The sequence below is a fragment of the Solea senegalensis genome, linkage group LG20 (genome assembly GCF_019176455.1).
Source record: "Solea senegalensis isolate Sse05_10M linkage group LG20, IFAPA_SoseM_1, whole genome shotgun sequence".
In the NCBI taxonomy this organism is placed as follows: Eukaryota; Metazoa; Chordata; class Actinopteri; order Pleuronectiformes; family Soleidae; genus Solea; species Solea senegalensis.
In genome coordinates, this window is record NC_058039.1 from 5,569,868 (window position 1) to 5,585,329 (window position 15,462).

General features: G+C 45.0%; 1 protein-coding gene across 2 annotated transcripts; it reads right to left on the reverse strand.

The window, feature by feature from the left end:
• Window positions 1–632: 632 nt before the first annotated feature.
• efna1a (ephrin-A1a) lies at window positions 633–15,151 on the reverse strand. 2 transcript variants are annotated; one of them, XM_044052616.1, is made up of 5 exons: window positions 14,408–15,151; window positions 3,101–3,396; window positions 2,427–2,492; window positions 2,222–2,317; window positions 633–2,099 (listed from the first exon to the last, which is right to left on the reverse strand). In XM_044052616.1, the coding sequence occupies exons 1-5, from the start codon at window positions 14,503–14,505 to the stop codon at window positions 1,975–1,977; spliced, it is 681 nt and encodes a 226-aa protein (XP_043908551.1). In that variant the 5' UTR covers window positions 14,506–15,151; the 3' UTR covers window positions 633–1,974. The 2 variants fall into 2 exon arrangements, with proteins under 2 accessions (XP_043908551.1, XP_043908550.1); XM_044052615.1 differs by having other exon boundaries at window positions 633–2,102; window positions 14,408–15,149.
• Window positions 15,152–15,462: the final 311 nt, after the last annotated feature.

Genomic DNA, 15,462 nt, shown 5'->3' on the forward strand with positions numbered 1-15,462 from the left:
ATAACTTTCAAAGTCAAAGAAAACTTCCTAGACGGTGGGAAAGGAGAGTGCTGAGGTCATTAAAAACCACACGAGGATTATGGCAAGAGCTTTAAAAGTTCCGCTATTATGCAGAAAACACTTCAAATGACCTTGGCAACATCTCAACAGCATCATAACAACATAGTTAAGAAGAGCTTGAGATATAGACTGAATGCTCAGAGTCATCGCTCATGGCAGGGACACACTTTGTAATCGCTGTTGTTTAGTTGAAAGCTGCACTTGAACTTTATTTTGTTGATGCTGGAGATGCCGCTTGAATCTGATCCAACCGCTCTGACACAGCGGATCAATAGGCCTCCAGACAAATTACTTCAGGACAGTCCAGAGAATGAAGAAGAAATCACCTTGAGAACGTGTTTAACTCAATAGCACAACACAATAAAGGCTAAAAGTAATCACAAAAAGGCTGTTCTGGTTTTCCAAAAATATCCTTTTTTTTATTATTTCACATGAAATGTTCACATTTAGAATATTTATCAAACATGTCTTTTATATAATCTTCTATATATTTATATATATATATACATATTTTACACTTCTTTTACTTACACATGTACAAAAAGCGGTAACAAGGATTCAGATTTTTAAAAAAAAGTCTGACTTGAGTGGTAGTCATACACTGTTTGGCTTCGTCGAACGAGCCCGTCTGTCTGGTGAAGATGTGCTTAGCAACTCACTTTTTTGATGCCTTGTCTGAGTGGAACTGGTGACAATAACGTGAGAAAAAAAAAAAAAAAATCAAATATGTGACATTTATTTTGAAAGCGTTCCATTCCATTCCGTTGAAATCTGAAAATGAATGAAAGCACGGCGACACACTGGGTCGGTTCCGGCAGTAATAAAAATACCGACGCGGGCATCTTTGTGTCAGACAGTATAACCAACACAGCGGCAAGATCCAACAAACTGAGAAGTCCAGCCTCTCTGTAATACACACACAACATCTCAGTGTTTGCTTTTGGCAGAAAAACATTTTGTCTCATCGCGCGATCAATCAATCTCTCGTAGCTCGCACACAATCTCTTCAACACACGTTTTCTTTTTCTTTTTTTCTTCCCTTTCACACTCGTACTAACTTTGCCAGGAGAACTAAAAGAGAGAGAGCCTCCCTCGCTGCCAACAGTAAACATTTCCTTTCATAAGCTCATGGTATATACAGTAAAACAGCTGCAAATGTTATAAATTATCTTCACAGAATGTACAAGGAACAGTACAATAGTGTGTGTTTCATGTCGTGTGTATGTGTGTGTGTGTGTGTGTGTAACACTGATGTGGAGTGTGTGTGTACTGTGCAGTTTTAGTGCTACAGTGTATAAGCACATAGTCGAGTTTACGATGAGAACGCCAACGCCCCCCCCCCGTGTGTGTCGTCAATGCTACATTTAGAGAAAAGTAATCACCTGGGACTTCAATGCAACTCCATACCGTCACAACAACAATACAACAGATAGCACACAGTAACACAAGCTGGAGAGGTGACTGATCTTTGGCTCAAAAATGTACGTTCCCATTCCATGTCCACACGTCTTTATGTATGGAAATTGTGTCGGGGTGAATGTGTCTTTGCTCTTGATTGTTCTTCCTCCACTTCTTCATATTTTCTTCCAAGGTTATCAACCAAAGAAGTTTATGTGTTTGGGAGACAGATGATTAAAAAAAAACCAAAAAAAAAACCACAGGAATCAAGGAGCTGGGTCTTTTCAAGAAAATAAAAATACTGTCAGCCTTTGAAAGATTTAACAAAGCGGACACACTTTGTCTCAAATGCTCCAAGAGTTGCTCAGCACAATTTGTGCAAGTGAGTCCGTCAAAAGTCTCCCTGTGTGGCCAGCACTGGTCTTTTTGAGTCAGTGGTTTCATCCCCCACGGACTGTCTTCATTGTAGTCCCTGAAATAAAAAATCATCTGCCAGCAGCAGTTGTTTATGAGTTCTCAGTGCAGCAACAGCAGTAACGAAAATGGGACAAGCAATGAGAGGATTGAGAGGGATGTAGTGGCCACTGCAGAGCTCGCCCGTACACTCTTCTGGACATCTGGTAGGATTACCACTGGGTCATCTGCTTGAAGATGGGAGATAAAGAAGACACATTATTACCACACATTTTACACCCTGACATAATCCCGATTTGCTCAGAGGTCAGGTGTAATTATCAAAGGAGGCAGAGCTTGGTCAACATACCTGCAGGCAATCTGTTGGACGGGTTGTGAACCCCACCCCCAGCTCCTACTCCAGCCCCACCTGTGCCTCCTTTAGCCACTCTGGCCTCTTGAGAGCCTGAGAGAAAAGAAAAGGTCATCAGTTAGTCTGCTTGGGTTGCTTGCAATAGCCTTACACAACAATTAGAGGTGACGGTGTTTACAGTCGGGTGGGTGGCTCTACTTACCGTCGGCGGCTACAACGTCCACCCTGAGCCTGAGGCACTCTTTTCCATGGTGGTGCAAAGGTTTGGCTGCAGGGAAGGAGGAACAAACAACACAAGTGTTAACATCCTAACTTGTGCACTTATCCTCCCCTGGCCTCTTAATCCACATGCATCCTTCATGCATGCGCACATACACACACATACACAGCAACACTTGGCAACAGACACAGGCAAAAAGCTTTAGGAAGCCATCTGTGACCAGACGGAGTGTGTCTCGTCCTGCCGTTTAGCTAATTACACTCGTGGTCAGGGTGAGAGCACGGCTTTCTCTTTGTTGTCACATTCTAGCAGGATCAGTATTTGTACATACCACCCTCCTTTATGTCAAAGTAAAGCTTCAGAGAAATGACCCAAAAAGTATAAATCAGTATACAAAACTAGTCCAATTAGTTCTGAAGACAAATATTTGTCGTGGCAATGATCAGTCAAACACACATTCAAAGTTATTGACTGAAATATCGTACAGTTTGGTACAGGCCCTTTTCCAAATCATAACTGATGTTCCTCTTTTTCCCTCTAGTGCCACAATGAGGTTGAGGTTTTGTGTGAAATGTCTTGGTGACTATTGCATGGACTGCCATGTCATTTTTGCACACAGACATTCAGACGGAGAGAAAGGGCAGAGTGACACTTACAGATATAATAGTAGCTTTCTCCTTGGCGAAACTCCTTTCCCAGAGTAAACGGAGTGAAGCGCTGGAACTTCTCGGAGAATTTCTCGGGGGCGTGGGGGGCAAACGGGTGCCCGCATTCCCAGCGCATCTGGTCATACGACTGGGGTTTGCAGGCGTCGTAGTCCTCGCGCTCCACCATGTAGAGCACATATCGCTCGGCATCCAGCAACGGCACCTCCCCCTCGGGGTAATGGGGGCAGACGATGTCCAGGTAGTCATTAAGCTTCACTTCCACAGCGTAGTCATTCCATAGGAACCTGCGTGGAGAAGGCAGAGAACAAGTTACGCCAGCGGCAGGAGACGGATGAGTGTGGTTATAGCATCGGAGCGGTAATAAATATAAGCCTCAAAACCTGTGATTATATATTGATCGGCTACACGCCAGAGTACAACAGGGAAATCAGAGGAAAGACTTAGACGTCTGAGAGTGAGATATAGAGAGAGAGTTTGTGTGAGAGGGATACATGTGTGTCAGAGAGAAAAATGAAGAGGGAAAACACAATAAGGGGAAGGGTGAGCAGGAGAAAACATGTGCATAAATATAGATGAGCGAGAGACCAGCGTAGCTGCTCTGTGTTGTGGTGAGTTAGCACTGAGCGCACATTGATCCATATGTCCCACAGGAGCTGAATGATGTTTACAGAGAAACATTAGCAGTCAGTTTGCCCCGTCAAGACGGCAGATGAGTATCGACATCTGCAGGGCTGCACACACACAGAGTGGGTGAGAGAGAGAGAGAGAGAGAGAGAGACAGGGGGCAGAATGCAGACGACAAACTCACCTCAGCAGGAGTAGAAACACAGCTGAGTTTCGTCCAGACAGACACACACACAGGTCACACACGCTTTAGCCCATTCATTAGGGTCAGAGACAAATACAACACGGGTCTGGTGACGACCTACAACTGTCTCCTACCAAACTCCCTTTCATTACAAATACAGAGAGACAGTCAGTCTGCCTCTCCTCTATTCCTCCCTGCATCCCTCCCTTCCCTCCTCCACCCTCTTTACGATGGTCTTTAAGTAAACCAGACACCCTCCCTGTTGCCTCTTGACCCAAGTAAAAGAGCACAGACAGAAAACATTCTGCCATCGACACCAGCCGCACTTGGGGCAGGTCAAATTGGCCTCGGCCCAACTGTCCATAATTCCTGAACCCTCCTTTCAGACAGTTTATCTCCGGGGAATCATTACTACAGGTATTCCAGCTTTGTCCCCTTCCCTCCTGACGGAGTGACTGCTCCAGGGGCGGCTCACATCTAATGCTCCCTTCTCAGCCAAAGCCATCTATCAGAAGCCTTGAGCGGTAGCAGGCCACCAACAAATCACACAAACACACACACACTTCCCAGTAATTCCCATCTATCAACAACCTAAAGCAGCAGCTACCTACTATTTACACCCACTGACGCCTTCAAACCCCCCACACACACACACACACACACACACCTCCTCCCCTGGCACTGTGTGCCCGAGTGATGCCTATCAGCTTACTATCTTCTACTGTTTTGGATCAGTGGGGGTTCCCTGAAGTGGATGAAATTTGACAGACCTAAATATTTTCACAACACATGAGAAGAATGTGAGTCTAATAAAGGGCTTGTTGCTTTTGCAATGAATACAAGCGTGGTTCAGCAGGCTCTCAGCAGCTCAAGATAGAGACAGCCACAGTCCCTGTGTTCAGTTACTGACAGCTATTTAATCAGATCTGCAGAGCTGAAGAAGTGAACTCTGTGTTGTGTTAAATCGAAACGCACAAAAAAAAAAAGGCACAAAAAAGGTCTGTCACCACTTGTACACGATGTGAAGAAAAAGGGAATTAGTTAGTCCGACTATAAAATATCTTTAATGTAGAAACTGTAAAATAATGTTGTGCACGTGCGTCACAGTTCCCACCTCTGGGCTTTTACACGCGGGGAGGAGAAGAAAAACACGACGGAATCCAGATGAGTGACTGATAAGAATAAATGGATGATAGAACGACAGAGACTGGCACCTGACATGCTGACGACTACCCGCTAATTAAAGACGTTTTCGCTGTGTGACGTAATCGGTCAACTGGAAAACGCCCCAATACTAAAGAGCAGAAAGGGAGCATATCACCATCTAGTGTTGTGGAGGCAGATACACTTCATTCAATAAAATGATTCCCTATTGTGCTTGTTAACAGGGACAAAGACAGTAGTGCAGTTAAATGTTTTCTCATAAAACCAACTAAATGCAACAGGCAGCATTGGGGGGTGGGGGGGCGGCGGCGGGGGGGTTTGAGCTCGTGTGACAAGGTCCACATGTGCGAGTAACGATCAAAGTGCATGAGCCACTGTTGCTCGTTAGCTGGTGTTGTTGTTTGTTGCCAGGGGTCTGCCTGGTTCCCTCTAGTAAAAGGACAGACGCTGTGGCTCCAAAACCCCGGACCCTGACTCCAGTTCTCCCCTCTGGCTCCCTCCCTCCCTCCCTCCCATCCCTTTACCCCCTCTCCGCCTGAATGCATTCCCTCAATACTGATGACCAGATTAGTTTGGCAACACAATTACAGCAACAACCCCGGTACCATTGGAAAACAAGCACCTTTTTTAAGTATACTGATGAAACCTACATCTCACGGTGCAGATAATAGTGCGCTCCAGCCAACATCTGGGGGGTAGAGAGTGATAATTCTAATTTCGGTGTGGTCTAGACAGCTTAGTGCTTATCTGCATTTTGCCTGCCACGCTCTGTTTACCAGATTGGCGCTAAAGTGTTTTTCCCCCTGCCACTTTCAATTCTAGTCAAATCAACAACACTATTGAACAAACACTGTTGTCTGCTTTCGCCTGACAGAGTTATCATCCCCTGCAAACTCGGAAAACACACACGCAAACACCCAATCCCTCCCTCGGCCAGATTACAAACGGGCTGCGGCATGGTCCCAATGTGTTCATCAAAAGGGGGTTGGGGGTTGGGGGGGGCTGGGACAATTAAAACACAAAAAAGGGTATTAAAGTTGCCCTGGAGGGGGGTAATTATGCCCTCCTGCTCCCCACTTCCCAACCCCTTTTAGCAGAGAGATTGAGGGGGAGACAGAGGGCATGAATAGGCATAGGAGGGGAGAGGTGGGGTTGGGGGAGTCAAAGGGCTTGAGTGGGGGAATGGCTTTTGAAGTTTCTCTCAGCGTTTCTGTTGAAGTGTTACAGTTGCTTCATCAATGCAACCATTTCATACAGTGTCTCTATTCACACAACGTGTCCCGGCTGATGGAATACCTCACTTAGCTGAGAGGACGGTGGTTGAATACTCACCCGAGGAGGCCGAGTAGCCCTTTTTTCATTATTATTATTATTAATGGCAAATAGTTTTAATTATCCTGCTGCCTTTTGTTCCCTGCTAACGCCTCAGCATTGAAAGCCTCCACATCAGCAGGCTAATTAACTGATCGGACTAATGCAGTTCAAAGAGAACTGGGGCCTCAGCGCGAAAAGGTTTAGCTAACAAAGTCAGATCATGCCACCTTCAGTTAAGCAGACAAAATCCGCTCCCCCCCCCAACTCCCCCAGTGTGTGTCCTTTGTCATTTTCCTCTAACAGACTGTTTCTCTGTGTGTGTCAATGGACTGTGTTGATTTATTACCATGGTTTATCCCAGGATGCTCTCTTTTAATGACAGCGATGCTTGGAGTCTCAAAGTTACAGCATTGAGGAGTTAAGGATGATTTGTGCAGCTATGGCAGATATGCAGAGAGGAGTGTGTGTGTGTGTGTGTGTGTGTGTCTGTTTTAGCCACAAATACATAAATGTGTGATTGTTTATGTTTCAGTGTGTGTGTGTGTGTGTGTGTGTGTGTGTCTGTAGAGCACTGAGGAATCTGGGAGTGTGTTTCAGTTGTGATAAGGAAAATAATGAATACAATCATGAAGAGCAATGATAGCAGTGAGGGAATGTCAAGTGGTCAAATGGTACATGCATGTGTGTGTGTGTGTGTGTGAGAGAGAGAGACAGAGACAGAGAGAGCACCATTTGTTGAAATGAAACTACAGACTGTACAAACTCTTTCTCCTCTCCTGGGAAGGAATTCCTGATTTATTGAAGCCTCTTCAGGAGCAAGAGTCTAATCTCTCTTCTTTAATCTCTCTGGCCAAGCATTTTGCTTTCTTCTCCACCTCTGGCCCCTCCTTTCATCCATCCATCACCCTCTCATCTCTGCACTCTATCGCCCTATGGAATGCTGGACCTCAGATGTGAAGAGGCCGTGATGTGGATCAAAGGTCGGACAATCGCCAAGTCAGCAGCACAGGAGAATTCTCTGTCAAAGAAGTGGCCTTGTGCATTTAAGCTTCGACAGACGGATACTCTGATGAGGACAGACTGCACATGTATGACCACTGAGTCAAAGACCAAGAGCCCTCAGAAGCCCACACTGTCGCCCTCCGCACGAAACACCTCTACGCGTGCAATTAACGTGACCCACAAAGGTGACCAGCCAGCATCACAGATGAGGTAAACCGGAATGTGGAGACCACCTAATCTGCACAACCAAGCCTGGATTATTGGTTTGACCAGAGGCTGAGCTTGGGTCCATTCATCAGCACTAGATCCTGCTTAATACAGGGGGCTTAGAGTGGACAGCAAGGCCCAGAGCATGGGCCGAGGGAGAGAGAGGGAGGGTGGAACTTTTTTTTTTCTATTGTTCTCACATAGAGACGGGGTATTACTCCTTTACACTTTTTTTAAAAAGTTAAAAAACAACATACTTTTACATGACAAATGAGTGTGTTTGAAAACACGCTATAGTTAGTTGAACTAAACTAGTTTTACTAAACTGAATTTCTCAAAGTTAGATGGACAGACTGGTCTTTGACCTAGAAGAAAAATACATCAGAGAGGAAACAATGGCAAAATCCAGGCTATTGACTAGCCACCAGCTAAAGTTGTTGTCCTCTGTGATGTAATGAGTCAACTGTTGAACTCTTAATACAAACAAGCTGAAAGGAGGCAGACACACTTAATAAATCAATTCCCCTTTTAGTGTTTGTATACCGAGACAAGGACAGATGACCAATTAAATGGCATGAGTGGCTACGACTGTATCTTTACTTAACCTTGCATGGAAACCTACTGACTACGACTGTCTAGGTGAAAGAGTGTCCACTGTAGCACAGGTGAAAGTGAAATGTGTGGACACAAGAACTAAATGCATCTGGCATCAGAGGCCTGTGTCTTCCACGGTGCATCTGTGAAAGATGCGTGACTCCGTGAGGGCGGTGGCAACCAGAGCACATCTGAGCGGCATCGTGAGTAAAGCGGGACTGTTTTTTGTTTCATCCGTCTGTCTGTTCATCCATCAGCGTCAACCGTCCCCTCCCACTCCCTGTCCACCTTTCATCGCTCAATAAGCAAACCAGATCCTCATGTCAACTCTGTCCCTCCCCCCCATCCCATGACTGGCTCAACCAATCACAACCTGACCTGGTGGCATTCCAAATATGCAAGTTTTCCGACCCACTGTTTGCGGATCCCTGCACAATGCGACGTGGGCACGCTGGGGTCGTCATAGAAACTAATATGGTCCAACTCTTTCAGCGCCTCCTTTTTTTTACATAATATTCCAGCTTCCATTCTTAGCACCGTGTGACTTTTTGTCATCCATCTCAATCAGCTTTCTCTCATGTGCCATTCAACCTTTGTCTGTGCGGATCATTGGTCATTCTGCCAGCGTTCCTGGCTGAACTCACTGGGCTCCCTTTGCCACCCAGCAAAATGACAAAGCTTTAAGTCCAGCAGAGAAATAATTGGCTGACTCCTCTGCACTGAGGAAGCTTAGATGAATACATATGCTCTTTCCAACTGTCCCACGCTGTCCCCTGAGCCATTTGTATCTTATAAAGGGGCCAGAGCAGAAAGGTCATCAATGACATCACATTTCTCCCAATGCAAAGATCTGTGCAGGGAAATCAATTTCTTCCGGATTCTGCTGTTGCGCTCGGTGTTCTGTTCTTTCTGCAAACATGGTCGAAACTCGTCGCGCTTAACGAACCCCGCGGGAAATTCACTCGGTGCGAGAAAAGGCCATAGCCATTAAATTGATCTCTAGAAGTGGCGGCGGCAGTTCTTGCTTACAGATATGTGGCCGTAAAAGAACACTATAAAACTGACCTCGAGCTGTGGCAGTATTTGCTCAATCCAGACTTTCAACAAACACCACAGAAAAAGGGAAAAACAAGGAGTTACACAATGACCCTCCATTAAACAACAATGGTTCATTTACAGAGATAGTATCTGACTCTTTCGTGGGCTAATTCTTCCTCGTCCAAACACACGAGCACTGTCGGGTTTACTGAGCGTCACTAAAACTTGATAAACAAGTCTGAAGGACAAACACAAACTCCGTCTATCTCCCTCTCTCACACACAACAGGAAAAAGAAAGTGAAGGCTCCCCTCACAATATCACCGTGATTATAAATCTGTGCACTCATGGAGCTTTTTCTTCCTCTCCTGATTTTTGTGTGGGAATAAGACAGCGGAGAGACGGAGAGGCCGAGAGGGAAGGAGCTGAGGAAGTCTGCGGCGTAGATAAGGACAAGCCGTGGGGATGGGTCGGACAAACTGCGGTGGGGTTGACTCGGGTGACACTGATCAGAGGAGAATCCAACACAGAGCCACAGTTCTGAAAAATGATTCTCACACTCCAGCACATCCTTCATAAAAAACAACTACTCACAAATGAATCACTTCCAATGTGCGTATCCCTCGAGTTCAAATGTACTTGTTTCTAAACTGAGGCTGGGAAATTGAATCAATGAGCCCCAAGACTTGTACGGTCTCGCGTGTGTTGCTGTGTGAGAACGGTATTGTTTATTGTGCAGACAGGATACGCAGTTTTCCCGGGAAAAGACGTGGCCCGGAAGAGCAGCACTTCACAGGGAAACACACAGCAGACAGTGTGCAGACTTTGCTAACACCAACAGCAGGCCTTCAGGAAGCTAAAACCTTTGGCCTGATTCACTATCTAGTGCAGTCCATAAAACAAGCTCTTTTCCCCGAGACACTGGAACAATATGCAGAAATATTGAAAAGGATGGAAATCCATGTTTCCAGGGAAAAAAAACAAAAACAAAAAACTTTTTTGTCAGCAATGAGGCAGACTTCTCACAGACATAAGAAAGATCATAAAGGTCAACCTACTTTAGTCATCATTAAGCCTATAAGAAAGGATTACCACCCGTTTGAAAATCTCTCCGAGTATTTTCTCCAGATTGAATTCACCAGACAGATTATAAAACCAGATTAAGAGTGTTGGGAGGAAAGAGGGGCAGATGATGCAAAAGAAACATGGACACAGACTCAGGAATTTACTGAAGAGAATGTTCGACAAGAAAGGGGGGAAGGGTCTGTGGTGGGTTTAGAGCAAAGGGTGGATTAGGAAGTGAAGAAGGAAACCTGGATATTTTTTCCAAGGAAAGTGGCGCCGGTTCAGATTACTTGGAAATGGAAGAAATCCTTTATCTATTGCAGCGACCTAATCATACTCACTGATGTGACTATCTAATCTTTCTTTCCCCCTCAAACTTACATAAGTACAAATCCTTGAAATTAAAAGAAACACTTTAACTTACTCCTGTGTGTGTGTGTGTGTGTGTATGTGTGTTTTTTTCCCTCTGAATTTCATTGCAGTCTTTTCATGCCCCGGGTTGTTTCACTGGGTGAACCTCCTCCATCGCTCCAGCAGAACACGTTCAAGAGTGCAGACGCACACTTGGACAACGGGCGGACAAGTGAAAAGACCATGAAGAGGGGAAAAGGTTTGCTGAGAACTAGAGTGGCCTTTCATATGAAGGAAGCTTAAGAGGAGAACGCTGAGCGGGAAGGAAAGCGTGAAGGAGAGGGCAAAGTGCCTTGTGACAGACTGCCATGGGTGCCAAGGAAGATAAAAAAAAAATCCACACCTCTTAGCATGTTTCTCTCCTTCCCCCTTTCCCCCCGAGAGCCCGAGTCGGAGGTAAAGAAATAATAGAGTGAAAAGGGACAGCTTGTAAAGTTGAGATAAAAAGCTGGTGCAGGAGTGAAGGCGACTGAAAAGACAGGAGGGTGAAGAAGGAGAGTTTCCCAGAGGCAAAGCCACGGCTGTGTGAAGAGGGAATGGTCTGAGTGGCAGCCAGTATTCAGGGACCACTGCTGTGACAGAATGACTGACAGATTGATAGAGGCTGTGCCACTTCATCACAGAGTGAACTCTGACCCCCCCAATCGGTCACACCAGTTACTATTCTCTTTCTCTAGCTCACTGCGAAGACCCTTCCCCAATTTGTATAGGAAGTGTCCTAAAACAGCCACACAGGCTGGATAAAAACATACCTTAAATAACTCTCTTGTTAGAGAACACAGCGTTAAAAAAAAGCATATTCACTCAAATTAAACTGCTGATTCAGGCACGGCGAGCTCAAACAACCTGGAAGGGAATTTTGCAGTTCTATCAAAATCTAAGAACTCATTAAAAGTCTTCAGACTTGAAAGTGTTATGATAACAGAGAGGGTGATCATGAAAGTGTTGTGGATGATGGTGTTATAATAAACTACAGGTTCAAACAGATGTGTGTGTGTGTGTGTGTGTGTGTGTGAGAGAGAGAGAGAGCCATGAAGCAGTTAATAGACTCACACAACGAGAGACCACAGAACCAAGTCGAAAAGGGAACCTGGCCAAGAAGAGGGGGAGGAGGGAGTTGGAGAGAGGGAGAGACAGGTACAAAGCAGAGGAGGAGGTGGTGGTGGTCGACTCATGCTCAGTCAGCAAGAAAGAAAAAAAGGAAAAGGGAGCGAGAAGGAGTGAAAGAGCAGATTATTGCCTCACATTAGAGTCCATAGGGCTCCTGGGACAATGTTAACATCAGTCTCAAGTGTGAGGCACATGTGTGTGTGTGTGTGTGTGTGTGTGTGTGAGAGCGACACCGGGTTAATGTGTATCAGGGCGAGTGAGTCACCAGAATCTGGTGATGTTGTACATGTGAGCGAGCCTCGGCGCGGACACTCCCTTCAGGAGAGACACGTACACACACTGGCACGCCGGGACCCCGGCTGACTGGGCACAGTGTCAGCCTCTTTCTGGGAACCGACCTGCACTGAGGTGTTAGCTAATGCTACTCACACACAAACAATGTGAGAGGTCAGAAAGTGCTGAAACACACACACACACACACACACTGTCATGTCAGGAATAGATTTCAGTCAGGCTGAAACAAAGCAGTCGTTAAAGTACAGGGAGATACGACCTTCGAAGTCTGCAGGCCCCGAGGCGTTCCTTACTCTCATGCTGAAATTAGTGGTGAGCTGGGGCAACTGTGCATGGATGTGCACGAGTGTGTATGTATGTGCTGCTAAATCCCTAAACCAACACAGGGAGAGAAAGGAAAGGAGTCTGCACCACATGGACCAAAGTGATCAATCGGAGATCAATGTGATGAACGACAGCTTCTTCTTTTGTTTGCGACCAGTGGGATGGAAGAACACACTGAGGCCATAAAAGAGGAATATCAGTAGGCAGCTCCTGAGGGGAAAAGATCGACATCAACACGGTGTGTCAAGGAACAGGTCAGAGGGGAGCACAGAGTGCTGAGGAAGATGAAAACAAGCACCAAATTACAGAAAAAGAAATCTCGGTGCTTTTTCTGAGAAGACGGGATTAAGAGGAGCCACAGGAGAGATTGAGCACAGTCATGTGGACAAAAAATAGCAAGTGCAAAAGACCGGATTACAAATATATATATACAGGAATGATTACTGTCCTTCTACAGAAGGGACACAAAACAACGCCTCTCCATCTGGGACTTCATTCTGATTTTCAGTGAAAGGCTTTGCTGCTGTAATTATGGCTTTTCTGAGAACAGTAAAGGCTGTCGCTCTAACTACAGGAAAGAACAGGAGGCTGGAATGGAATGGTGTTTGCATGTAAAAGCAAATCAAGAAGGAACATTTGAATAACTGGCTGTTTCAAACCAACACCAGACGTGTGTTTGTGCACGAGGGAGAGTGTGTGTGTGAGCACGGCACTCATTGATTTGGATGGTGTCAGTTTGTGTGATTGAGCGTCCTGGTTTGGGAGTGAGTGGTTGTCTGCCAGACATTTCTGTTTGTGCTTGCCCATCTTTGTGTTGGAGGGTGTGTTTATGTGGAAGTGCACATACTCGTTCATCTGTGGTGTGTAAATCTAACCCCTTTCCTCCCCCAAGACATCTCGCCCCAGCCATCATCAACCATAATTCTAATTGACCCCTACTTATACCGAATGGCCCCCTAACCCCAACAATTTCAGCTCCGATTTCTCCTCACTGAGCAATCCATCTCTCTCCCACAGCGTGACCTACTGGGCAGATCTCAAGTTACCTCCTCTGTCTCTGTCATGCACCATTATTGCTCGTCGTACTACCTGAAATATGAACGCCACTACGTCTCCCTGACAGCAATGCAAACCTCAAGAGGTATCGCTTGATTTAGGGGATACAGCAACCTCCCACTCCCACACTGAGGTTAAGACTCTCTGTCAGATGGAGAGGATATTGCAACAGATATTTCAACATGCTGCGGTGTGTGTGTGTGTGTGATTCAGGTGTGTAAAATCAACCCTTGCCAGGGGAAACATTTTAAATCCAATCCCTGTTGAATTTGATGAATAATAAGACAGCAGCAGCAGAATGAAGCAAGATGCAACACATTCAAAACAAACAAAGACTATTTCACGTCTAAGAGTCACTTACAAGGTACAAAACAAGCAAATAATGACTGCAGGAGTAAAGTGTCCACAGATCAATGCGGCTTCAAATGAAACAGTGGTCTCCACAGTAAAGTCCCTGCAAAATGAGCTGTTTCTCTCTCCTCACCGGGATAAACAGGTCACATGACCCCGTGTAAGTCATCCTGAGTGCACAGGTACACAGATTGCGAAACAGATCAAATCTGAACAGGTTAGACAAAGAATTACAGGTAAACTGCACCATAATAACAGGTTCCAGTCCTGAACTGAGGGAGGGAGGGGGAGAGAGAGAGAGACTTTAACTATCCTGCATTATCACAACAACAGCAGCCAGTTGCCTATGTCACAAAGTCATTGCTAAAAGACGCCTGAATATGCATGAACTGCGCGATTCCTTTGCACCTGAATATGCATGACAGGGATCTAATGTGCGCTGAGAACAAGTTCCAAAGTTGATCCATCTTGGTTTTGCAACGACAAATAAAGAAGAGCTCAAGAAAGATGTGTGAGAGCAACAGGGTTCGAATTCAAAATGTGAACGCAGACACTCACTTTGGATTCGTGCTGTTCCAGTAGACGCTGTGTCGCTCCGCTGACGCGAACCAGGCGCAGAAGTGCACAACGAAGCCCACAATCCAAACCAAATCCATGGTGGAGAGGAGTGCAGGCGCGCGGAGAGGAATCACAACTCAGGTAGGTTGTTAAAAAAACAAACAAAAAAAAAAACAGAATCAACAAAAAAGTGTTTAAATGAGAGAGAGAGAGAGAGATTATCCGCGCAGAAAAACAAAGTCTTTACGCATGCAGTGGATCAAGGTAAACCAAACGTGTGTGTTCGCAGAGAGTAAACTGCAGACAGCTCGTGTGATCTCCCCAAATCCGTAGTAGTGAGTGGAAGCCTGTGCTTGGACTGTGGTTTTGTGAAACGCCCACAGCAGTAAGCCCCGCCCCCGCGGCCTGAAGGAGACCAATCAGAGCGCTGTCCGTGAGACGCGAGCTCCACAGGTTTCTCCGGATAATCACATTTATTTCTTTGTTATTGTGCACATTGTAAATGAGTTCACAGCACATTTAAAATAAATTGTCTTGTTGTTTTTTTTCCAAATAAATCCATCCACAGTGACGACAATAATGAGATAATGTCAAATAAATAATCACACACATACCATAAATAATAATTGCATACATATCTATGTATACACACACACCTTGCTATGTTTATTGTTGTCATAATGATAAATTAATGATTAAGAAGGAAAAACAATTAAGTATAGTAAACACATACATCAACTAATATATACACATACAATAACAATAACAACAATAAAGATAATAATAATAATGAAAGAATAAAGGCACCAGCAGAGAGACCGTATCAACCACAGAGGAATATTATTGCGACAGTTTAATTGCCATAAATGTACTTTTTCTATAAATGGTAGGTTTTTATGGGAGAAAAAGAAAACATTTTGCCGTTTTCTCCTATCCTATGGATAAACCTATACTTTGTAAATGGATTTAATAAAGGCAGTAATTGTGCTTAAGTCATAAAACAATGAAACTACTCATCATTTATTCATGACATCATTGCTGTTTAATGTTATTTG

Coding starts and splice junctions, on each gene's coding strand:
- efna1a (XM_044052615.1), bottom strand. CDS start 14,505: ATGGATTTGGTTTGGATTGTGGGCTTCGTTGTGCACTTCTGCGCCTGG. Junction 3,397..14,407: donor TGGAACAGCACGAATCCAAA/GTGAGTGTCTGC, acceptor TTCTCCACGCAG/GTTCCTATGGAATGACTACG. Junction 2,103..2,221: donor GTCCAACAGATTGCCTGCAG/GTATGTTGACCA, acceptor CCCATCTTCAAG/CAGATGACCCAGTGGTAATC.